Source organism: Tachypleus tridentatus, chromosome 13, assembly GCF_004210375.1.
Source record: "Tachypleus tridentatus isolate NWPU-2018 chromosome 13, ASM421037v1, whole genome shotgun sequence".
Lineage (NCBI taxonomy): Eukaryota > Metazoa > Arthropoda > Merostomata > Xiphosura > Limulidae > Tachypleus > Tachypleus tridentatus.
In genome coordinates, this window is record NC_134837.1 from 199,018,128 (window position 1) to 199,043,924 (window position 25,797).

A 25,797-nucleotide genomic window follows, 5' to 3' on the forward strand; every position below is an offset into this window, starting at 1 on the left:
GTAGTTTTTCTAAAGCTATAACGCTAAATTTTGGATTCGATCCAGGTGGGGCGCAACGCAGATACATCATTACGAACCTTTGCGTTTAAACAAACTTTTGTAGGATAGGCACCTAATACTGACAAAATTTGACAGAACCCAGAACTTGTAGTTACTACAATTGTCTTTCAATAGAAAATAATCTGATGGATTGGAAAAACGCATTACATTGATATCTATGTCGTATTGTTCATTACCGTTGGTATCAGCTCCTGGTCAGGTAAGTATTTAGTAACTATTTTTTCCTGTAAGTGATAAATTTGTATTCTAGCTATTTAAAAGTTTTATTTTGGGTTTTTGTGGTTGTTAAAGTTTAATAAATTATTTTTTGTTCGACCTCGGTTGTTGCAGCGCTTTGTTTTAATCCGTTATGAAGTTAGGAATTTTGTGTGCACATTGATTCTCCTTTTCTAACTGATATAGGAATTTTTTTTAATTCAGTTTTTTATAATATTTTTGAGCTTTGGTTATTACGATAAACAAATGCTCGGAGTATTGGCATTGATAGTAGTATTTTTATATATATCAATATATATATGATGGAGAAATTGTGAAGGCATATAACAATGCCTTTTTTAACAAAATAAAGGTAATCTGAGGGTCGCGGGTTCTCATCCCCGTCGCGCTAAACATGCTCGCCCTCCCAGCCGTGGGGCGTTATAATGTTCAGTCAATCCTACTCTTCGTTGGTAAAAGAGTAGCCCAAGAGTTGGCGGTGGTTGGTGATGACTAGCTGCCTTCCTTCTAGTCTTACACTGCTAAATTAGGGACGGCTAGCACAGATAGGCCTCGAGTAGCTTTGTGCGAAATTCAAAAGAAAGAAATAAACAAAATAAAGAGTGACTGATATTTTCTTACGATCGTCAGCGCCCTCTCATAGAATATTTAATCAGTCTGTTATGTAGTTCATTAGAGGTTTTACGAATAGGTAAGTTAACTTGACGCATAGTTGTAGAGGCAGAAGTTCAAGTTTTCACCTACTTATATTAGGAGTGTTACTGTACTTTTAGTTAAAAAGGTAGGTGTGGCTTGTACATCGTTGAAACGAGTGCTTTAAGATCTTATTTAATGTGTGTATATAGAACCTTCGAAAAGTTATCCTAAATGAGTATTTATTGTGACCGCCGAAATGTATTTATTAAAATTAGTACTACTTGTTAGTTGTAGTAAAACGCTGAGTTAAACTTAAATCACATTTTAGCCGATGGTAGTAATGTGTAACGAGCTTGAGCGCAGTAAGTTTGTAATTATGAAACTTCACGATTGATAGTAAAGTAGGATATGTTATAATGTCATTCGCATTTGCCATATCCAGTACTGGTGAAGAACTTTCGCTTAAACTAGGGTTTGTTAAACTGATTGGTATGGGGTCCTACATACATGGTACTACTAGTACTAGTAGTGCCACTAGTGGTTTAGGCTGTATAATGTATGTATCTACACTTTTTTATATCAACAACGACTATTACATTGTGAATTAAAGCAAGTAAGAAATTGCAATTATCATCACTTTTATTTAAGCCAATTTAAGTAAGATTTGTAGAGTAAGGGTTAATAAAATTATTTTATGTCTTATTGTTCGTTCAGTACCATTTTGTTGCTAATGTACAATTATAGAACTTTTTATTGTACTTTAATGGTGCTAGTAGAACTAAGGTGCTCATAAAATGTTGCATAATGTGGCCTTATTGCCAGCTCCTTTAACAAATACTGATATGTTGACAATAAATGAACACAACTTTCTCAAACTTGGACTCAAATTGAACAAGTATTTTAGCATTTCTTGTCTTTTAGGTTGTTGTTAACTTGGAATTGTTTTTAATTAAGTTACAATTGATGTTTTTAGTTTAACGAAATTGTACTTGCCAATTCCACGTGAAATGTCGGTAAAGTTATACCTTTTAAAACTTGTATGTTTCATACATGCATCAAGATACCAAAGATGATTATAAGATAGTAAGTGTCTGTTACTAATAAATCAACTATGGTAAACTTCAATGGTAGAAATTATAAATTAATATGATGTATTAAACATATAGTAGAATAAATTAAAATCATCAGTCAGCTGTTAAAATATTAACCACTACTCACTCTTGAACCAATTAGGGTTATTTAAAAAACATATTTCAACAAACGCTTTCACAAAGAACTACACACTTAACAGAAAACACTGAACAGATTAGTATTTGATTTATATTTTTGTTATTTGGTAAACTGTTGGGAAGGTATTCATATCCAATTTTTTTCATTTCTAAAACTGTTTGATGAAAATAATTTTAAAGGAGACGTAACATTTACATTGATAAAGATGGATCCATATGATGTGCAATAGAATACAAACACTTAGTTCTGAATTAACATGCAAAAATAATGAATTTTGTAGTGATTCAGTTTCATCAAATCAGCAGAGGAGTTATTTATTGTTCCATGCCCAACTACATTACAACTTGCAGACTTACTGTATTTTCAGTAGAGTTGTTTGGAGGGTAAAAGGATAATGTTAATTGGTTAAACAGCTTTAATTAACTTTGTACTATTAACTTTTGCTTGTGAATAAACTTTTTTTTTTTTAGGTATTACCCTCTTTTATTCCAAAAGTATTAAATTTATCAGTTACTCAGAACTGACTTCTAGTTTAGAGTGAAAGCATTCTAGTTTAGTAGTAGCATGAAAAATTTATAAGCTTGCTTCTTGGTTTGGTATAGAAACACCAGCTGATTAGTTGGTAATGTGAATCTCAGTAAGTATGTCTAGACTTAGTTTTAAGATGCTTCCTCATGTATCACTGATTTATGGCTTCCTGTTTCATATGTAGCTGAATATTTGTGATAATTGAGGTATGAATTTTTTTCAATGAGTTTTAACTTGATAGAAAGATTGATTCACAAGCTATATGAATAAACAATAAATTCAAAACACCTTCAAGCTAAATAAGTAGAAATGTACTGTTTTTGTTCATGAATTTTTATATTGACTAACTTTCTACGGGAAAATATTGATCCATGGGTTTTCAGCTACATTCAGTTATTTTTAGAGTGAAATCGATGTAGGTACAAAAGGACAAGAAATGCTTATGTTCATTTATTGTGAAAGTAACTCTGAGAAAGTAAATTGACATACCATTTCAAGGAAAAACTAAAATTATGAAATTAAACTTTTTAAAATTTATAGAACCTGATATGAAATTTGAAAGATAATCAATACATTCATCACTGAAGTGCTAATGCAAACTCAGTTTAAAATTAATTGTTTTAATAGCTAAATTTTCCTTTTATGTATGGTTTATTTTGAAAAATGGAGCCAATAAAAACAATTAACAGTCTACAAACTTTCAAAATAAACCATACATAAAAGGAAAATTTATGTTTAAATATGAATAAATATGAATAAATGTTTAAAAGTTCCATACATTTGAAATGTTAAGTAATTACAGTATTAACAGAACAACATGTGAAAGTTGTATAAACAATATGAATCACACCAACATTATCTTTGTGGCTGGTATTATGTTTGTAACAGATGTTTAGAACATGTCTCCTGGATATATTTTTTGCAGGTTTTCTTACTGCATTAAAAGAAACACACTAGTAATTTTGAAGTTTTGATACAGTCTTGCAATAACAGTTCTTACAGATATTTTACCACATTTTTATCTTGTCATTATTTAAAAGTAAGACACTTGTATTTTCATGTACCAAAATTATGATGATATTAATTAAAAAGTATAAACTAATGTATAGAAAACAGATGATTACAGGAGTAAGTGAAACTCTGTGTAGATGAGTGAATGTCAGTAACAATAATTGGGTGTTGATAGCAGCCCACGTGATTCCTGTATTGGGTGGGGCAAACCAGATTCAGTGTGGAGACTTGTAGAGAATTAAAGCAGTCAAACAGGTGTGTGTGTGTGTGTGTGTATATATGGTAAACTGTGTTTTTGGAATAGATTGGGATGGATGAAGAAGAGTAGGATAAAATTCTGCAGAAAAATGTTTTTAACTTGAATTATAAAAAAGATTAATGTCTTACTTTTTATGAAGGTGAGTACTTTAAGATATTATTAGAAAGGGAAAACTCTAATACTAGAAGAAAGTGCACCTTATTTCTTCAGGTTTAAATATTAAAAGTATAAAAATATTTTTTGTAAGTTAAAAGTTAAAAAAGTATACTGGATTATAATAATAGAGTAAACCAAGTGCAAAGTGTTTTGCTAATGAGTGTTAACTGTTGAATGTTAACCACCAACTTCCATTCTTAAATCTATTTATTCATAATAAATATGGTAAATTTTTGAATGTGAAATTTTCTATAAGACTTTCACAAGGTTGTGAAAGTTTTGTAGACTTTTGATTTTGATACTTGCACATTATTGTCTTTTAAGAAAAATTTCGTATAAATACTGGTTGATTCCAGTGTATTAATTATCCAATAAATATGAATTTATTTTGCAAAGAGATGGAAAATGGTTAGGAACTCTAAGAATTAATATTTAATAGGTGCTATAAAGCAAATAATTAGTTGTGGTTATTAATGCAGTTCATTTATTGTTAAATTTGTGATGATGTGGCATTAAGTCCAGTTTGTTTATTGTCATAATTTTAAAACTTGTAGTTATTGCAATTTTTTATTGTTATACTTGAGTTATTTGTAGCATTTAGTGCATGTGATGTATCAGTCAATGCAGTTTGTAACTTTGTTTATTGCTGTAGTTTTGTTGTTGATGTGGTAATTAGCTGATTTAGTTTTGCAAAAGTGACAATAGATAAAATATAAAGTCTTCTGAATGGAAACCATTATCTTTTAACTATGTTGGTTTTTAACATTTTTAGGTCTATTTCCTATTTTTTTAACTTTATTGTTTTAATATTTTCTTTCAGCCATTGTCCTTTTAAATTTTATTTACTAAAAAAATTACTGGTAGAGATGTTATTTTTAATTTTTAACTGTTGTTGAAATGATGTCATGTATTTCATCACTATTGTTTTGTCCTGAGACTCCAGCACTGCTGGAATTAAATAATCAATAGGAAGGAATCAACTTAGTTGTCTTTTAGGTTTTAACTCATATTTAAATCTGTGTTTCTCTAAGAAGCAAGACAAGCAACTGAATGGAATTTTATTTTCAGTATGTATAGCTCTTGAAGAACATGTATAGCTTCTGAACAGTGATGGTAAAAGCTTCCTTGGATTTAGCAATAGAAGAGAAAGACTTCATGTAGATTTCAGACCAGCCACACTACGACTTGTTGTTCTAGTAGAGTAAATTAGAACTTTTAGTTTCATTAAAACTTCCAAGACTTGAGACAAGTCAGGTTCTGGTTAAGACAGTTTTATTTTTCTAAAAGGGAGATTAGGTTATGATGTGAGTTGCTGTTGAAGTAATGGAGGTCATCACTTTACAGAAACCTTAAGAAGGAAATATGTTATGTATTGAAATAAGAAGATAGATTGCAGGGACTAATATGTAAAAACAAATTATTCCTTATTTGTTCCCCTAGGTGTGGATTCCAGTACGTGGTAAGGGAACTTTTCATAGAAGGTTCTGTTCTTTCAGTTTACCTCTTCTGGTATCTAAACATCTACCCATGTGTATGCCATGCATGGTGACCCATGAAAGGGAGGAGAGGATCCTGGTGGTTGAGGGGTCCAACCATAACACCACTTTGGCCTTGAATTCCTGCAAACAGGTGGTCTTGATGTGGCCCCCTCAGGGTCATTTGGCTGGTCCACTTGGGCAAGGATCAACCAAGTACCAGTGTTGGATGTTCTCAGTGGGTGTTGTGAACATTGTTTCTGATGCTGGTGTTTGGGTATAGTGCTCACTAAATGCTGGTGTTGCTGTGTATTTGTTTTGTATTGTAGTGCATCCTCTCGTAGCTCCATGGTGAGTGGATTTTTTTATATTTATTATGGATCCCCCAAATAAAAACTTAGTCATTTCCATACAGACTGTTTTTTCACTATCTTGAAGATTCTGAGCAGCAATTTTCAGCATCTATAACATCTGTACCTCATTTTCTTGTATTACATTATCTTTGAGACAAATGTCTTTTTTATATATATTCAGAAGGGGCTAGAGGGACTTTCTGACTCTTGAAAATCAGTCAAAAAGCTTTGCTCTGGTGACGTATTGATGGAAGCGTCTAGTAACTCCTCTTGCGTTCAAAAATGATTGGGGATATACCCATTGAGGTTACTCCCCATTTGAAGAACCTCCCTGAGTCATAGATTCTTGCTGGCTTTTCTACCCAAAGAGTTCTGCAATGAGGCATATCTCCACTTGCAAAGATGGAATTATGATGCTGACCAATGTCCCCATTTTAATATTTTCATCACTGTGTCTACCTGCCACCATTAAAGTAGGCTATCTTAATTGCAAGGTACAACCATATACTCCAAACTCTTTCAAATGTTTCTAGTGTCAGTGTTTCAGTCACTCGAAGACATCATGTCGTGGTTCCTTGACATGTGCTTGTTGCAGTGGCAAGGACCACATTGCCTATGAGTGTGAAACAAACCCTCATTGCATTAATTGTAATGGTTCTTCCCCATTCTACTTTTGTTCTTGCCCTAAGTGGTTGAAACAAAAAGATGTGCAGAGTTTGAAGAGGATTCAAAACATTACTTACTCTGTGGCTTGGAAGTTACTGTCCACCACTTCACCTTGGACATTTGCTGTTGCACTTCATTCCACTACTACAGTGGGAGTGCAGATAGATCTTTCCATGTTTTTGAAAAATCATTCTCAAACCATATGAAAAGTCTTTTGACCTCCATGGAGATTGTTGTAGAGAATTAATCTAAATGCTTGCCAATCAGTTCCAACAAAAACAGTTTGAAATTTCTGTTACAGTTAAATGGATTTTGATTGATTATGACTGACAACATTCTGCTCACACTGTCTGTTCCACTTCTATCCAACTTTGTGTCACTGACTTCTTGGAATCTATGTGAAAAAAAAAAAAAACCAACAGTTTTTAGATCAAGAATGAGATGGGCTGGACTATTCAGTTTTTTTGTTGCATTTAGAAATCAAAATTAAGGGAACTAAAGTTCCCAGAAATACTTGTTTTATTTGGCTTTAGTTCTGTCACATTTCCATACATTGTGGCATTGTTTTTATTTTTAGGTACCATTATTATTCATAGCACGGTTGTATGATGAGAGATGCATTTATTTATTTATTCCTATTAGATTCTAGTATGATTTATTCATTATGTTTATTGATGATTTTCTAAACTCTTATACATTTCTGTTTTCATATACATTTAAATTATTATTGTTTTTATTTAATAGGCTGTTAGTCTACCACAATGTCTCACCCAGTTTGTGTTAATGTTTATGCCACCAGTTCCACAACAGAGAATCTCAGTCGACATGAGATGTTAAATTGGGTTAATGACTGCCTAGAGATGCAATATGGCAAAATAGAAGAATTATGCACAGGTATGTTTAATACTACATCTTTTTAATATCAGATGAGAGAACAGGGGTGTTTTGTAGTACATCCTTTTTGTATCAGAAGTAAACTGCAAGTAAAAAATATCTTGTTAAATTAAAGTATGTAGTTGTTACTTTGACATTTTCAGAACATACTTTACTTATAATAAGACTGCATTTTGTCATAGAAACCAATATGTAAGTGAAAATTAGTTGAGTATGAGGCCTTGCATGTCCTGGTATATCTATATTATTATACGTTTACAGTTGTGTTTAATTAATCATTGGTTATCAAGTTTAATGAAGCATATCTGAATTCATTAGATAAAATCAATGGAAAAGAACAATGTAGATTAAATTAAAAATAACTGACAGTTTCCACTAGCATTTTAAGGATTGTTGTGAAAAAAACTTGTTTCCTTGTTTACATTTAGACAAACTTACACCAAGTATCATTCATGTATTTCTATTGGTACATCAGTGCCAGAATTGTTCTGTTTACATTTAAACAGTATCATCTCTAGTGTATCATGTATTTGATACAGAAACTTGTATGTGGCAATTACTATAATTCTAGAATTATTTACCCAACCCATAAAATAATTTAATTCCTTTAGTAAAGCAACAGCATATTCTGCAGCCAGTATCTTAATATGATCATGAACTTTAAGTAATTTATTGACCATTTCTTTTCTTTATTATTGATGTAAATCTAGAAAGAAGAGAAAAGATCCTGACTGATTCAAGTCACAATAAGATTAACTTGTGTAGATCTTGTAAGTCCAGCATTTTCCAGAAATGAAAATTTCATTATTTCATATTTATACACTTAAAAGTTTTTAAATTATGCTCTAATCCCCACATTTATATTATAAACTAACAATGTTAATAAAAACAATAACTTGTTGCATATGTATTTTTAAATGTTCTCTTTTCTCTCTCTTTATTTTGTGAAGCAAGCACACCAATCACAGCTTCCACCTTGCCTTCTTTGTGCCCCCCTCTATCTATCCCACCAAATTTTTAGTTTTTCAGATAATCTAAATTATTTAGTTGTTTAATATGGTCAGTTATTCACTGGTTGTAATGTAAAACTGTTGCAGAAAAAACTGAAAAAATTTCTTTCATCTACACAAAGCACATCTTTCCAATATCTTCTAATGTGATCTTCAGGGTAAACCACGTGTTTGTGTCTTTGGAGAAACTAAACATGTTTCAAGAGCCAAATGTTGTACATTAATGCAAGGAAATGCAAGTGTTATTAAATTTTTCTTCATATTTTGTTATAAGTAACCTCTCATGTAACTGTCATCCCAAGTTGGAACAATTCAGAACCACAATTAACGTCTGTTACAAGATTAATTCTAAACACACTGGTTAGGTATCAAAAGGTTAGAAGTTGGCTAATGTTACTACTCCTTACATGACAGGTTGCAAAATTGTCCTGTTGTTATAGACCTATTAGTCTTGCATCAATAGTAGGAGAATGTTTTGAAAACTTATGAAAGATGTTTAAAATGGTTTCACTAGGATAGAATCTTGCCTTACTAGTATGTTGACATTTTTTGAAGACTTTACAACTTACATGTAGGAGGTTAAGGGTATAGATGTATTATCTAGGTTTTCATAAAACATTTGTTAAGATGCAATATAAAAGGCTAATGGGAAAAATTGTCTTGGTGGATGTGGGGGGAGGAAGCTTAGAATTGCTATAAATAGTTAATTTAAACTAGATTAACATCAAAAGTGGGTCAGCATGGGGTTTTCTTTTTTAAATCAATGGTATAGATGAAAGAACAGTCAACAAAATAGATGAACTTACTGATATTAAGGTTTCAGGTGTTACTGAATTGGAGGAGGATGCTGGTGTTTTACAAAAAGGCTTGAATTATTTGGTGAGTTAGATTAATAAATAGCAGATGGCTTTTAGTTATACTAAATGAAAGGTAACAGATATAGGCTAAAGTTGGGTGTGGTACTTTAGTGGGACTAGGCGAGGCTAACCTTCCAAGTCAGGGGTTTGACTGGGATGTTACGTCTGTCAAAAACAGAAACCTTGGATAGGGTGAAAGAGTATTATTTATAATGTATTGATCAGTTTTTTATTTATTTCATCATTGTTTTGTAAAAATCCTTGATTTTGTTGGTATAACAATGAACAGGATTTCATTATATGTAATCCAGTAATGAACAAAATTTGTTTCATATATAATTTAAATAATAAACAAGATTTTATAGTTACAATATTGAACAGGATGTAAAGAAATTTTAGCTGCCAAAGTTCAGTTGTTATCCAGTAGCTGCTGAAATCCTTCTAAGAATGTAAGTTATCTAAGATAGTCTAAACCTGTAGTAACAGAATAATGCCAAATTTACACAAGTTCCGAGCCATTTTTAGTCTGATGTTGAACTTATCTATGATAATAGTTTAAAATGAACTAGTGTGAAGAGAGGGGTTTAGGTTATGAAAAGTCATCTTGCAGTACAGAAAAATATAGGGTTAGGTGCTATACAAGACAAATATCAAGTGAAAAAATATTAATGTGAAGACAGAAGTTAAGATATTAACTCTAAGATATTTGCTGTAGTGTAAGAGGAGGTGTGTAATTTTAACAAAGTGGTTAATTTTGTTTTACAAATCTGAATTTGGGTGATACAAAAAACATTTACAGCCATTGTGAAATTGAAGTATGGAGAAGTAAGGATTATTAGCTGAAACATAACTAGTTTTTATGCAGAGTAATGTTTTTGTTCATAATTGTAAGAACAGGCCAAATTAGCTAATACTGTGGTTTTAAAATGTAATATTTGATTTGGCATAAAATAATTGGATCTTGTGATTTGAATGGTAGGGTGGGTTAATTTGTTATGGTTAATGTGCTTTTATAGTGAAGATTGAATAAGAGCTTTCTCTTTTTCTTAGGTGCTGCCTACTGCCAGTTCATGGACATGCTGTTTCCAGGTAAGGTAATCTTACTGTAGTTTTGCTACTTGTAATAAATTTCCACCTGGTATTCTGTAGAGGAATAACATGTTTTATTGGAAGGTATAGGTTGTCCTACCTTTGTTTAAAGGAATGTAAAATTTCTAGAAGGGTACAGTTGAACTATATGTATAAAATTACATAAATATTAACACCAGAAAAGACCTTATAACACCAAAATAATTTTATTTAATTACACTCAATGTTCCACTTTACAGTTTCTAAAATGCATACCAAAACTGTCAGTACATAGCTTCAAATTAAGGTTGTTTATTTCTTGCATTAACATGTTTCCTATGCACAAATATGTACTACAGAAATTATATAAGGAATATAAATGTTGTGGAAATTATTAGTTTAATGCTTCTCTGTACAAGAATATCAAAATAGCTGAATCTGTTTTTTTTATCTTTTTGTTACAGAAATTCTCTTTAACATTTAATTTTTGACAATCTTATTTTAATTTGTGTGTTTACTTTATAAAGACAAAAGCAAGTGTGATTGTCTTTACAATTCTAACTGGCAATAACTTGCTCTTAAACATTGGACTTCCCACCAGTTATAGGTAATATGTATTTTGATTAAAAGAATGGGGAAGGTTTTCTTTTATTTTAACTGATGTATTTAGAATGTCTTAAAATCTTAATCGCAAAAGCATTTGTCAGACAGAAATATCTTTCAATTTAATGTCTTTTATATTCAGTCCTGAACATTTGGAATGTTTTAAGATGTTTATGTATATCAATAGAATAATTATTTAAACAGTATTTCAAATACAGTCCTTTATACTTAAAATGATTGTTAATTAGACAGATCCTAATATGTGGCTCTAAATAAACTTTGAAACAAGCCCTAACTTGAATCTAGGTAAGATTAATGCTGACCCATAAAACAATAATTTTAAGGTACTGTTTGGTATTTTTTTTCCAGCAAGTTTTTAATAGTAGAATGTTTGAATTTTATTTTTGAAATAGTATGAACTATAACTGTATACTGAATTTTGTGTTGTGAATTGATATAAACATTACATCCACTGCCAGTTTTAGGTACATGCAACTGCATGAAACCCAGAGTGAGTGAGAAATTCTTGAGTCTGTGCCATCGTGATTGTTACATTTTGGTTTTGAACCAACCTGTCAAAACATCTGAATTAATTCTCAGATAAGTTAAATTTTCTGAGGGTCATGTAAAACTATGTGCTTAGTGATGCATTTAGATTTTTTTTTTACCTTCCCAAAGAATAGGATTCATTAAGTATGATCAGTTTTGTTTCATGAATGGTTTACTCTTTCTGAACAACTTGTTACATGAATTATGGGAATTTGGTCAGAGTCCCATTTGAATCAATTTTCTTGACACCTGACCAGTAAACCTATGATTCAAAGCTTTTAAATTGATATAGAAAATTCACATGTAGTAATAACCATATTCATGATGATAACAAATAGTTATTATTTATCCTGATATTTATTTATGCTTAAGTAATTTGAATTATTTGTATTTTTATGCAAACTAAATTCATAATTGAATATGTTTAATATTCTGGTAGTTTCTCATTTGTTTTCTGGAGATCAAAATTTAATTTTAATGAATGCAATTGGTTTGTTTCAAATAATTAGTGATACTGTTGTGCTTTGGCAAAATTTAACTTTTTGTGGTAAGAGATCTCTCAATCCACTGAAGAAACTTCTCATATATGACACAAATATTAGTCTCTTACCTAAATAAACATAAGGACTGAATAAGACTATGGTATATAAAAAGAAAACATCCAAACTGGAATGTTGTTAAGGAAGTTATTAATGAAACCACTTCTCCTTGTCTCTCGATAACACCATGCAACAAGACACACCAGAGGAAGATAAGTACAAGTAATCAGTGACATTATTTAAATGTGAATGATGTGGTTTCTTGCAACAAGAATAATGTTACTGATTGTTAATCTCAAACCAGTAAGACATAACTAATTCTGTTGACTATTACTGTGAAGGGTATGAGCTGTGTTTAGATAGTTTACATTTTTTATATTCATGTTCATTAGTATAGTTGATAGGTTTGTGTGAAGTTGTAAAACTGTTGACACAGCCATGATAAATTTTTCTGGTCTGATGTGTTCATGATTTGTAGTAAAATGTAATATTTTGTAAATGTACATTTCAGTCCATACAAATTGCAGCTGTATAGTGCATGTCTTCGTACATCCAATGTTGAGTAAGAATCGTATAATTGTGTGTAACTGTTTAATTGGATGAGATAACTTTACATAATCAGTAGTATTTGTTAGTTAGAGCTTAGGTAAGGACTTTTTTTTTTTTTTTTATCAGACATGGCTATCCTGTTAGAAAGTTCTTAAGTAACACTGGACAACAAAGTTTTTGCTTCTTGAACACTGTTGGGAGTCCCTTATAGATTTTTGGCTGCTGATCACAAAAATCACATCCAAATTTGCCCATCATGTACTGTTTCATCGAAATCTTCAGTTTCACCAGGACATTGCTACAATGGAAAAATGATATCAGGGCAACTGGAATTTGTCAATGCTTGCTGACTACTGTTGGACCCTGCAACATGATGCACCAGACATTGAATAAAAACGAAAATCAGGAGCAAAACACTTTTAATTATGTTGAACTTAATAGCGTATTAGAAACATAAACGCAATTAAATACATTATTGCCGGTAAAGAGTTAACTGTCTATTTCTCAGAGTTCCTACGTGATGAAGCAAAACCAAAACTATATTTGTGCATACCCACCAGTACCTGTCACAATCAGCAAAACCTTTTCAGGAAGCAAAACATTTCAAAAAAATTGTTGGGCAGTGTAATTGGTGTCACTTGTATGTTAAACCTTCACATTCCAGTTGGAGCATTTAGATAAAATATTGCTTGTATCTTTATTGTAAAGTGGCTGCAGTTGGAAGCCTTAATGCAAAGGAGTAATGTATGTTGAGTTACAAACACTTGTGGAAATAAGGAACACTGGAAATAAAAGGCAAATATTGCAGGAATACCACTTCTTTGTTTGTGTGAAAGTGAACTGTGCCAGAGTACAGTCTTGTTTAAAGTATGATTTATTTGTCATCCAGTCTGTCAAAATGCTATATCAATATAAAATCTATAAAAGTACAGGTTATTTTATTATGTCATTTATACCCAGTAAAAGTTGTGTGAATGTTAGTCATTGCTCCCAGAACTGAAATATCACATGAGAATTGCATAGATGTCAAAGCTTTAAATGATACTTCATCCACATATTTGTGGTTGGGCTCTGCATTTTGGCATGAGACTCATTCAAGACTAAAGTAGGTATGTGAAACTAATTTGATAACGGAAGTAGTTAAGGTAGAAAAACCAAAACATTCCAAAAGTGGTGTTAAGTATATGTTCTTCAAGATACAAGGTGTTTAAGTTGGATCTTCTCTAAAACATTGCTGTGAATACAGTTGTGTGCACATTACCTTCAGAAGAGTAAGCTACAAATTGGCAAGAAGAGGTTCTAGTGGATGGTATAGTTGCTCTAATAGTGCTGCTGACAAAAGGTCACCAAAGGTAACCCAAAAGAGTTAAAATGGCATCAAATCCCAAACAGTGGAATGAACAAAATTGGAGAAATGTTTTCTTTACAGCTGAATCAAAGTTCATATTGTTTGCCAGCAGCTAACAATCTGTTGAACGTAGAGAGGATAAAGGTATTAGGTATTATACATTTATAATTGGTTAAGATTTTTACTGAAGTATGGTGGGGGATCTCTACAAGCATGAGGCTGAGTCTTTGTTAATACTGTTAACTGTAACAGATTTACTATTATATATTTACTTTAATATTGGTGTTTGTTTCAGTTAAATATACATTTGCAAAATTCCCACCTATTGTAGAAGATTCTTGAGCATAAGAATCAACAATGTACTATGTGTGAATGTAAATACTAGTGACTTGTATTATTGCCTTAGTTGAAATTTTTAAAAACTCCCCTCAAACTTATAAGGTAACCAACACAACATTTAGAGACAGTTTTATATTGTTATTTTGCTACAGTTGGTATGCTCTAAATATCAGAAGCTATAACTGTGATTAATGCTTATTAATTGGAAAACTACAGATATTTGAACAGGGATGTTTATAGATTTTGAACATTGCCAACTATTCAACTTCATTAGATTCACATTGGACATCAGTATTTTTATGAAGACATTATATAACTTCAGCAATGAAAGACATGTGATAAGTGAAGAGCTAGTTAGCAATCTTTTAGGTAAAGTGTACTGATATCAACTTGGAAGTAACTTGCTTGTCACGAACCCTTGGTAAGATGTCAAGGAAGTTTCATATCGGATAAAGACTCAATATTATAAATGGTATTATTGTCTGTATATCAAAACATTTGTATTAAGAAAGAAAACTGTGTATCAGTCTTGTTGGAAAATATCATAAATTTGACACATACATTTAATTAACTTTTAAATTACACTGTAACTCAGTTTCAGACTATTTGAAATTGTAATACGTAATGTAATAAACTGGAGGCTTGTCCAAGATAAATTATAATACATAACATAATAATCTACAAGAAACTGTCAGTTTACTGCTTGCTGACAAGTGCTACCACCTTCTGGTTTAATGTGCCATATTTAACATGTAATCCCATGCTTACAACTAATGTTAGCTTGGCTTATGAAACATGACAGATATGGCTTCACCTTGATAAAGTCCTCATATGAAAATTCTTGAAACTGTGTGGGCTGATGTTAAAACTAATAATGTGACAAGGCAATTCAGCCCAAATCTGAGGACTTGTACAGAGCACTTGAAATGATATTTGACAACAATATTTAATAAACTTTATGGTATGTAGAAAACGATGTGTAATGTTTTGTATAAAAATGAAGAGGTAAGACATAAAATATTAGTGTAAGTGCTTTGAACATCTAAATTATTTATCTTGTATTTTCTGTGATAATTTGTGCAATTTTTACACAAGTTTATTACATTTAGTTTGACTACTTTAAATGGATACTTTCATACTTAATTATTTTAATGCTGCAGAACACTCAATGTGTTGAAATACATGTAAATTTCATAAACATGTATCATAAAGTGACCCTCTGAGTGGAATGCATTTACCTTGTTTAATTTTTAATTTCATGCAAAACTAAATGAGGGCTATTTGTGCTAGCTATCCCTAATTTAGTAGTGTAAGACTAGAGGGAAGGCAGCTAGTCATCACCACCTGCTGCCAACTTTTGGGCTTCTCTTTTCACCAGCAAATAGTGTGATTGACCATCACAGTTAGCCACATACGTTACTGAAAGGGCAACCATGTTTGCTGTGATGGGGATTTGAACCCACAACCCTCAGGTTACAAGTCGAGCACCTTAACCACCTGACCATGCTGGGCTATGTACTTACCTAATTAATGCCGAAGAACACTTGTGTTTGAATGTCTATAGGCAAAGATTGTTATATGTTTCTCTTGTACTAGATATCCACAATTGGAATTTTCAGGTTATGAGTGGGTTTTATGTTGGTTTTATATTTTTTTTTAAACTGTGGGTTATTCACAATGTTAAATGGTTACTTCTTTGTGTTTGGATTTGTCAACTATATTGTAAACTTCAGTTACAAAGGGTTAAGAAGTTTATATTTTATCTAGCTGAAATAATGTAGATTCAAAAATATTTTTGTTGGACTAAAATAAGTATTACATCTAAAGAAAAAATAGAGCATCTGTGTTGAGCTATTATTATTATTAAACCAATCAAAAGTAGTTTTCTTTCTGTCAGACTTATTTCTTTTTTCTTTTATTAGCTTTTCTCATATTTGTCATTTGACTGACCCCGTATGTTTGATTAAGCAAGTAAAAAATTAGTTTTGGAAACAAATTAACTACTGTAACATGACTATCATAAGGTAGATAAATTTAACATTTTATGACAGCTGATAAGTACCTGCTGATAGTTACTAACTAAACAAATTAAGTTTTTGGGTCCAGTGAATACTGATGTAGTTTTAAAATTTCATGCAAAGCTACACAAGGGCTATTTGCATGTAGCCATCGTTAAATTTTAGTTGAATGAATACAGGGAGAGCACCTTGTTAACAGGACCTATTCTTGTGCTGTTAATTTCTAATCAGACAGTGAGATTTGACAGTCACTCTTCAAGTGTGTTCAAGGCCCCAAAGTGTCTAGCACATTTTTGTAGCACTAAGTTACAAGCCAAGTTTTGGCATGTCACTGCTGTTATTGTAATTGATGGTTGTTAAACAGACATAATGTTAGTCATCACTTCAGTAAGCAGTTGCTAATGTATTTTGTTTGATTACTGTTACTGTGATCTTAAGTGGTGCTTTATCTATAATAAAACTTTTATTTCAGGCTGTGTTTCTCTGAAAAAAGTGAAGTTCAAAACAAAACTAGAACATGAATATATAAACAACTTTAAAGTCCTTCAAGCAGCTTTTAAGAAAGTAGGAGCAGACAAAGTAAGGTTGAGCAGAAACTTTCAAACAAAAAAACACAGAAATAATAATTTTTTAGATGTATTAGCATTACACATATGTTCTTATCTAGTTGTTAACAATAAAATTAAGTATTTTTTGTGACTAAGGGATTACTTTGTTCACTGAGAACTTCAAATTGTGAAATACAATATATTCTCAAGTGTTCCAGTTTTACATGTTTTCTGTCTACCAAATCTTTATTAGCCTTAAAAGACTCGTGATTCTTTGATTCTTTAATTATTCTAGGCTATATAAATAGAAAAGTATTTTGATATCAAAGACAACAAAAATGAAATAATTAGTATAATAGTCTTAGTCATGTTTAAAATATAAAGGACCTTTGTGTGATTGTTTTAGTCACATTTCTCATTTTTCATTACTGTGTTGTAGAACAAAAGTAATGCGATGTGTTTTAATATTTTAATAATTCTCTGTGAAACTTCTGTATAGATCATTCCAATTGACAAACTAGTAAAGGGGAGGTTCCAAGACAACTTTGAGTTTCTCCAATGGTTTAAGAAGTTCTTTGATGCTAACTATGATGGAAGAGAGTATAATCCTGTAGAGGCAAGAGGTGGCATTTCTGTTGGTGCTAGCAATGACCGACCCATTGGAAGGGCTGGTAAGATTTACTTATGTTCAAAAATTTAACTCTTTTTGTCACAAGGATATAGGAAAAGAAAAAACTTAGAATATAGTAAAATGAGTAAAATAATTGAGCACCCACATCTCACTCTCCTTGTTTTTATATCTATTGCTACTCTCTTATGTGAAACTGACAGTGAAGGTTAAGACTGATAGACAGTGTATCCCCACCACAATATAATTCCACGTTATAGCTTGTACTCTGGGATATTTTCAATTGGTGCAGCATTTTTTGTTTAATTTATTTTTGTTTTGGTTTGTTTTTAAGTTACAAGAAACTGATGTATATGATTTAAATTTTTGAGAAAACAGACATACAGTGAACAGGTTTTTATTTTACCTTATCATTTAAAATATTTCAACATTGTTAAAATATATTCATTTTTTTTCTAAGAAATAGTCATACAAATCAAGATTAAACTTCTGTGTATAATTCAAAATTAAAGTATTTTCTTGCCCAAGGTAGATAACAGAACTGGTGTTACTGGTTAAAAGGCAGAACTTTACTATTTTTACTACTTGGCTGGCATTATGAACTACAAGAACAAATCATGTATCAAAATTTTAAAAAGTAATTTTTTTTTAAATATTTGGATAAACTGGAGTACATTCACCAATTGTTATTTTTATTGCATGAATATTAATCATATTACAACAGCTCCAAAGATATTCATGCTATGAATGATAAACAAGTGCAAATATGGAGAGGGTGTTGGTTACAGTTAGGATTGTGTCATGCTCCTATTGGTGGAGAGCTACTGTATTGTTATTTATATGGTGATGTGCTAGAAGTAAGGGATGGAAGGCTTCTAGCAAGCATGAAACTTTTCACTAATATAGGGCAGTACTAATTGAGAAAAGCTGTTTTGTGAGAGGGAATAAATGTCTGTTGTAAATATATTGTCAATATAAGAAAATGTTAACTTCTGTTATCTGAAGGCTAGAGGCTTCTACCGAAATAATGAAAGACAATATTAAAATATTATTATTGAAATCTCCAGAATTGTCTAAAAATTTACCTACACAATGTTTAAGTATTATGAAAAATTATTTATTCTATTTTATAAGTGGTTTATCAGCGCCACAGACCTATACTTCCTACAGATTAAACATTTGACATTATTAGGTATAGAAACAAATTTTTACACAAAGCTAGGAATCAGAGAATCTCACATTTGTATTATGAAAGTTTAATATTATACTATGTTTTATTTTGCCAGATTTTAAAGTTCAGTGTTATACTGTTTTTTTATTTTTCTCCAGTTTTAAAGCTCGGTACATTTTTCCACAGTTATAAAGTTCAGCAGTATGTTGTGTTCTATTTTTACATGGTGTCTGGTGTGCAATTTCATATTTAAACAATTCTGAATTAGGAATTATACTGTGTTTTGCTTGTTTTCTATGTGGCTTTAAAGCAAAGCTGTTATTTTTATTACTTTTAGGCCTTGCAACAGTTTACTTTTTCTTTGTAGTTCTACAGTACAGTGGTATACTTTATATTTTTCTACTCACTTAAATTATTTCATAACAGCATTTTGCTGTGTCCTTGTGGTTTTCAAAAGAACGATATGTTCTCTTTTCAGAGGGTCCAAAGCAGAATGGTATACAATTTTATTTTGTTTGAATAAGAGAGAAGTTAATATTGTCTTGTTTATTTACAGCACCTCGACAAGTACATAAAAATACACCACCAAAACAGGGATTGAATCCCAACAAGATGGGTGGCTCAGGAGACTTACAAAAGATTAACGACTTATCTCAACAGGTGTGTTGGTACTTTATATGTAATGTTTTGATGTGTTAGTTCAAATTTAAGATGTTTTGGGCTCAATCTTTCTGAAAGTTCTACTTAAATTGATTAGGGAAAGGCAAAACAAACATTTTTTTTTTTTTAAACTTGCACGTTATTTTCTTTTGAATGATTTTCTTATACCAGAGGGTAAATTATTAGAGGATACTGATGTCTTTATAGCCTAGTTATGTTGAAGACTGTTTACATGGTTGATTGGGAATGCTGATTATAAACAGTTCCTGTGTTAGTTTCCAACTGTTGTAAATCTTCCCTCTCTGCCAACAACTCGTAAATTATTAAGTATACCTTTTTTAATTACTGCATGCAAATTAATTTTAATCTTAAGAGGCATACATATTCATAGATTACAAGTGATATATAAAACCAAACAACTGATAAGTAAAGTTTTCAATACACAGGATGAGTCTCCATCGGGACTGTAAGTAACAATTTTGGCACGCGAGTCTCCGTAGGGACTGTAGGTAACGTTTTTGGCACGCAGGACGAGAATCTCCATTAAGAACCTCAAAGAACGTTATCCTGTCAGGTTTCTTGGGTTGCTGTACATATTCAATGTTAATTTAGTTCTTTAAAAAACTTTTCATGTTACATCACAGACCTTGTGTTTTCATATGTAGCAGTATTTGTTGTACTATGCTTGTACCAAGTTTCAGCTGTATGATAATACAAATAAATTAATAGCTAACTTAGCTGGTGTTACATGATAAAGTTTTAAGCACTGCATGAGATCCTCTGTATCTTATGACTTGTCTCTAATGTATCTGAAATGTAAAACATTAAATATGCTTTGTTCCAAGAATTCCATTTACATCAGGTCATAAGAACAGGGCAAGAAACTGTAACATTTGAAACTGTTCAGTCATATCACACGTATAGGATTCTATATTCTGAGATAATTACTTATCTCTCTCACTGTTATAGCTATTCTCAGTTTGACTGCCTTGTAGTGTCCTAATTTTTGCTCCCTACTATTCTGGTTTTGTTTGGTATGTTTTGAATTTTGTGCAAAAAGCTACATGAGGGCTATCTGCACTAGCTGTCCTTAATTTTGCAGTGTAAAACAAGAGGGAAGGCAGCTAGTCATCACCACCCAACACCAACTCTTGCACTACTTTTACCAATGAACAGTGAGATTGACTGTGATATTTTAATGCCCCCACAGCTGAAAGGGCAAGCATGTTTGGTGTGATGGGGATTTGAACCCGCAATCCTCAGATTACGAGTCGAATGCCTTAACTGTCTAGCCATGCCAGGCCTCATTATTCTGGAATCTTCCGACATAGTTCCATATGTATACCCTGTGGTTCAGCCGAATATAAAGCATGCAAATCACCATACAACAGTCCACCACCAGTAGGAATGCGACAGATTCTCCTGTCACAGCTGACACTTTCCGTACAGTTGAACCCAATCTTCACTTAGATTTGATATGTCAGTGTTAAATCCTCATGATTGATTTTAGTTAATTTTTTTAGTTTTGAAAATATTCATTTAAAGATTTTCATATTTCAAGGTAATGTTTATAATTGACTTTTGAATTGTATTTTTTTTATTTGGTTGTAAATTATATTTCTCACTCGATACTGGTAGTCTGTCAATATTTGTGAATTAACAGTTTAATGTTGTGCTGTTTGTGAAGCCTTATTAACCAGAACAACACTGTTCTGATAGAATTTTAGTGTTTGTATTAAATTGTTATGCATGATGTTTCAAATGCACTTGATCTATTTCAGTAAATGCTTGTTCTGTTAATTTGATTACTATACTACTTATATATCAAGTTTGTTGCTAGTCTGTGTAACTGTTGGATAAATTTGATATTCATAAGTTGTATTAATAGATTGCAGAGCTCAAACTAACAGTAGATGGACTCGAAAAGGAACGAGATTTTTACTATGGAAAACTTCGAGATATTGAAGTATTTTGCCAGGAGGGGGAGTTAAGTGATGAGAAGTCACCAGTCGTAGATAAGATATTGGATATTCTATATGCTACTGAAGTAAGTCTTACAATGTGTAGTAACTAACACTATAAACAATTTCAACACACAAATATGCATTACATAAAAAAAACAATGAACCCCATTGTCAAATAAAGTATAGAATTTACTTATTCTGGAGTACTAAGGTATTACGAAATATCCTAAAGTACCATGTGATACTATTTATCTTGTGATTCTTTAGAATACTGAAGTACTTTAGGGCATTGCTAGGGTACTTGAGTACCACAGGGTGTGGAAGAATATATGTGTAAAAACGGCTGGTATGGGTTAAATTTTTTTACATAGAGCGAACAACGTTTCGACCTTCTTCGATCATTGTTAGGTTCACAAAGAAAGAAAGAGGTAACTGACCAATAGCTGACCACATCTTTGAAGGGGGTTGTGTAACTGAGTGTAGGAATGTAGAGGGCATGCTTATGTTTTATTATATTTATCAATATAGGTATAAAGGCGTTCCTTTGTATTGGTGTATTTTGGGCTTGTTGTATAAGTAAGGCTTATTTAATTTTGCGTTTGTTTGTTTTTTTATTTAGTATTTGAGTGTTTTCTATGGTTATGTTGTGTTTATTTGACTTGCAGTATTCGAAAATGTGTGAAGGTGACTTTTTGTGTTCTTTGAATCTGATTTCTATTTGTCTTCTTGTTTCTCCAATATAGAAGTCGTGACTATACATTCCTTGGGACTCAGCATAACAAAAACGCAACATACTAAAAAATCAAACACAGCCATAAAACTATGCTCACCAGACAAAATTAACAATAAATTAGACAAAATAAAACAATACTTCATCAACATGAATCAGTTTCCTCCACAAATCGTAGAAAACATTATATGCACACACTTAAACAAAAACCAAAATCAACTAACAGAAGTAAATATATCCTATGAATTAATAAGTCTCAAAACCATATACTGCTGCATACCCTATATTCCTGACATCAGGAGAAAAATGACCAACATTTGGCAAAAATTAGTAACAAAATATGGCATTCCGGTTAATACCAAATTTATTCAAAAACCAGGCACAAAACTAAGGACTAGACTATGTAAAAACTACACTGACAAACACCACGCCAACATTGTTTATAAAATACAATGTGATAACTGCCACAACTTCTATATTGGAGAAACAAGTAGAAAAATGGAAACCAGAATCAAAGAACAGAAAAGTCACCTTCACATGTTTACGAACACTGCAAATTAAATAAACAACATAACCATAGAAAACGCCTAAATACTAAATAAAGAAACGACTGTAAAATTAAAGAAGCCTTACTTGTACAACAACTCAAGCCTAAAATAAACCAATACAAAGGAACACCTTTATACCTATATTAATAAATATAATCAAACACCTAGCATGCCCTCTACATTAATACACTCAGTTACACAACCCCCTTCAAACGTATGGTCAGCTATTGGTCAGTTACCTCTTTCTTTCTTTCTTTGTAAACCTAACAATGACCGAAGAAGGTCGAAGTTGTTTGCTCCTCTAAATAAAAAAAATCTCAACCAATACCAGCCGTTTTTACTTTTTTTTTCTACAAGTAGGTTTTCTCGTCATTACTTGTATGGAAGAATGTTAGTGCTATTGTGCCATACTGGGGTGCCATGTTTGTGGTAAATTTGTGAGGTGTCATAAGGCTCAGAAAAGTAGTAAAATAATATTGGAGACAATTACAAATTACAACAGGTACTTACCAATGTGATGTTCTGTCTTGTGTGTTTCTCCATCACATGATAAACTTGTGAACTTTGGCTGAAGGAATGGGAAATATAAGATATATCAACATAAATTCAGTAGCCTGTTGCTCACAATGTACTACCATTACAGTTGTCTTTGTTGTTGTTCCAGGAAGGCTTTGCAGTTCCTGATGATACCTTAGAAGATGGAGTTATTGTCCCTCAGAACAACGAGGATGAAGAATACTGAGTTCCATATCACCATCACCTCCCCTCCCTTAACTCATTCTATTTTTTTACCACAGGTTTTGGCAATTTTTGGTATTAGCTGCCCTGATTTTTATCACCCTTGTTTTTATAGAAGTATTTGGTAAAAGAGAGCATCTTGTATTGTTGTTAGCTTTGGTTTAAAAATGTTTGGAAGAAGCTGTCATACACTTTATTTATCATCTATGTTCATTACAAAAGTGAAACACCTTTACTCTTTTCCAATGATGCCATAAAACTGTGGTACAGAACGTTTACACTGTTTTCATGTTTTACTTGTAACACATTTTTAGTTAGTTGTTCTCTACTTTTAGTTGAAACTAACATGCATGGTGTTATAAATCTCCAATGTAGAGAGAAACTGAAGTGGTAGACTATAGTTCAGTAACAGTGCTTTTGATCTTTTACTTAAAACTGGATGGGACTTGACATGTCCATGGCTCAAATCTCTAACACAGTAACTTGACCAAAGTTTGTTTTTTGTTGTTGTTTTTTTTTGCAGACTTTCAGTCAGAATATCTTTTGTGCAAGTTTTACTTTTTCTTATATATATATATATATATAGACAGTTAACAGCTGATTTTATTCTGTGTTGTGTATATTTTCATGATCAGGTCATAGCTGTAAAAATTAAATATTTTAATAAATAGAAGTTATGTTGAACAGTTGAGAGTATGTTCTTCATATAAGTTACAGCTACCTGAAACGTGGTTTAATGTACTGACTTGTTTAGCATACACAACTTTTCTCTGCTCATCAAAATTGTGAATTTTGGCAGACAAACTCACAAATCAGTAACACATACTGACTCTTTACAGTCAATATGTGGTTTCAAGTGCATTATGAGCTAAGGTCTTCGCTGCATGCTCAGGTGTCTTCAAAAGTGAGACTCAGTCTAAGTGATACAGAGTTAGTTTGTGCTTGTCTTGTTGTGATATCCACAACATTCCTTTAGCAATAAGTTAATAATTTCTATGGCAAATATGTTAACGTGATGAAAAAGTTTCTAAATATAGGTTTGTGGCTGGTAATGCGCTAGCTGATGTTGACAGTTTTCAACAAATTAAGGGTACACTTCCGAAAAATTAGTTTAACTAAAGCATAAAACAAAGTTAAATAATAAGTAATTTGAGCTTAGATATCACTGATATATTGTATAAATACTTTCTGCTTTTAGGAATTGGCACACAAAATTGGAAATTAAGTCTTATAAATCTGAATGCACATATCACCATTAAACAAACCTGTATGTTTTATTGATTGAAACTAAATTTAAAAATTCAAGTAAATTCATCTGTGGAATGAGAGATGTGAATATCTTTGTTTTTAATTCATCTAAGTTTATTTAACAATACTGTAAGAGTGGATCAATAATGTAATAAATGGTAAATGTATTCATTATTTGTTACTGGGTGTTTTATGGTCTAAAAATGTGAATATAAGATTACTTTTTATATAGGAATCTATAAATGATAATCGTTGAAGTATAAAGCTACAAATATTAGATAATTCTTAGTGAGATCAATGAATTATGCAGAACAAAATTACTTATGAGATTTTGTTGTTTGTACATTAAAAACCAATGTATAACATGAAATTAGGTACTTATGCATATTAGTATTATTTTATATGGTTGTTACTTGTTCATCACCAAAATGTCTGTACATAAAAAAAAAAGGTGAGTAACAAGCTGGGCATATTGGTTTACTAGGTGAGTAACAAGCTGGGCATATTGGTTTACTAGGTGAGTAACAAGCTGGGCATATTGGTTTACTAGGTGAGTAACAAGCTGGTTTACTAGGTGAGTAAAAGTGGTTTACTAGGTGAGTAACAAGCTGGTGGTTTTACTAGGTGAGCAAGTATTGGTTTACTAGGTGAGTAACAAGCTGGGCGTATTGGTTTACTAGGTGAGTAACAAGCTGGGCGTATTGGTTTACTAGGTGAGTAACAAGCTGGGCGTATTGGTTTACTAGGTGAGTAACAAGCTGGGCGTGTTGGTTTACTAGGTGAGTAACAAGCTGGGCGTGTTGGTTTACTAGGTGAGTAACTTGCTGGGCAAAATGGTTTACTTAGATGGGTCATAAACACCTTTAAAAAAATTATGAATTAAATTATATTTTGATAATATTGATACAATTCCAAATGGAGTATATAATAAAATAATGTGGTTATCTTGTATAACGTGATTTATGGCGCTTATGAAATTCTACACAAAAATAGTGAAAAAAAAGATGAAAACTGGAAATGCCAAAAAATGCAATGTGAAGGGTGTCAGTGCATAATTGTAAATCAGGAAACAAAAATAGTGTATGGTATGTTAAACAAAAGTGTAGTAAGAAATCAAATCTACAACTATATGAAATAAAAATTAAAAACAGACTTACATTGAACAGATGCACAGCATATAAATAAAAAAAGTGGTTGT

General features: G+C 31.7%; 1 protein-coding gene across 5 annotated transcripts; it reads left to right on the top strand.

Annotated features, from left to right (window-relative positions):
* Positions 1–831: 831 nt before the first annotated feature.
* LOC143241066 (microtubule-associated protein RP/EB family member 3-like) lies at positions 832–24,035 on the top strand. 5 transcript variants are annotated; one of them, XM_076484553.1, is made up of 9 exons: positions 832–967; positions 7,335–7,484; positions 8,195–8,254; positions 10,402–10,440; positions 16,837–16,943; positions 17,412–17,583; positions 19,268–19,371; positions 21,260–21,418; positions 23,278–24,035. In XM_076484553.1, exons 2-9 carry the CDS (start codon positions 7,352–7,354, stop codon positions 23,353–23,355), a joined length of 852 nt encoding a protein of 283 aa, XP_076340668.1. In that variant the 5' UTR covers positions 832–967; positions 7,335–7,351; the 3' UTR covers positions 23,356–24,035. The 5 variants fall into 5 exon arrangements, with proteins under 5 accessions (XP_076340668.1, XP_076340667.1, XP_076340672.1 ...); XM_076484552.1 differs by having other exon boundaries at positions 916–1,057; XM_076484554.1 differs by lacking the exon at positions 832–967 and adding an exon at positions 1,097–1,274.
* The last annotated feature ends 1,762 nt before the right edge of the window (positions 24,036–25,797 follow it).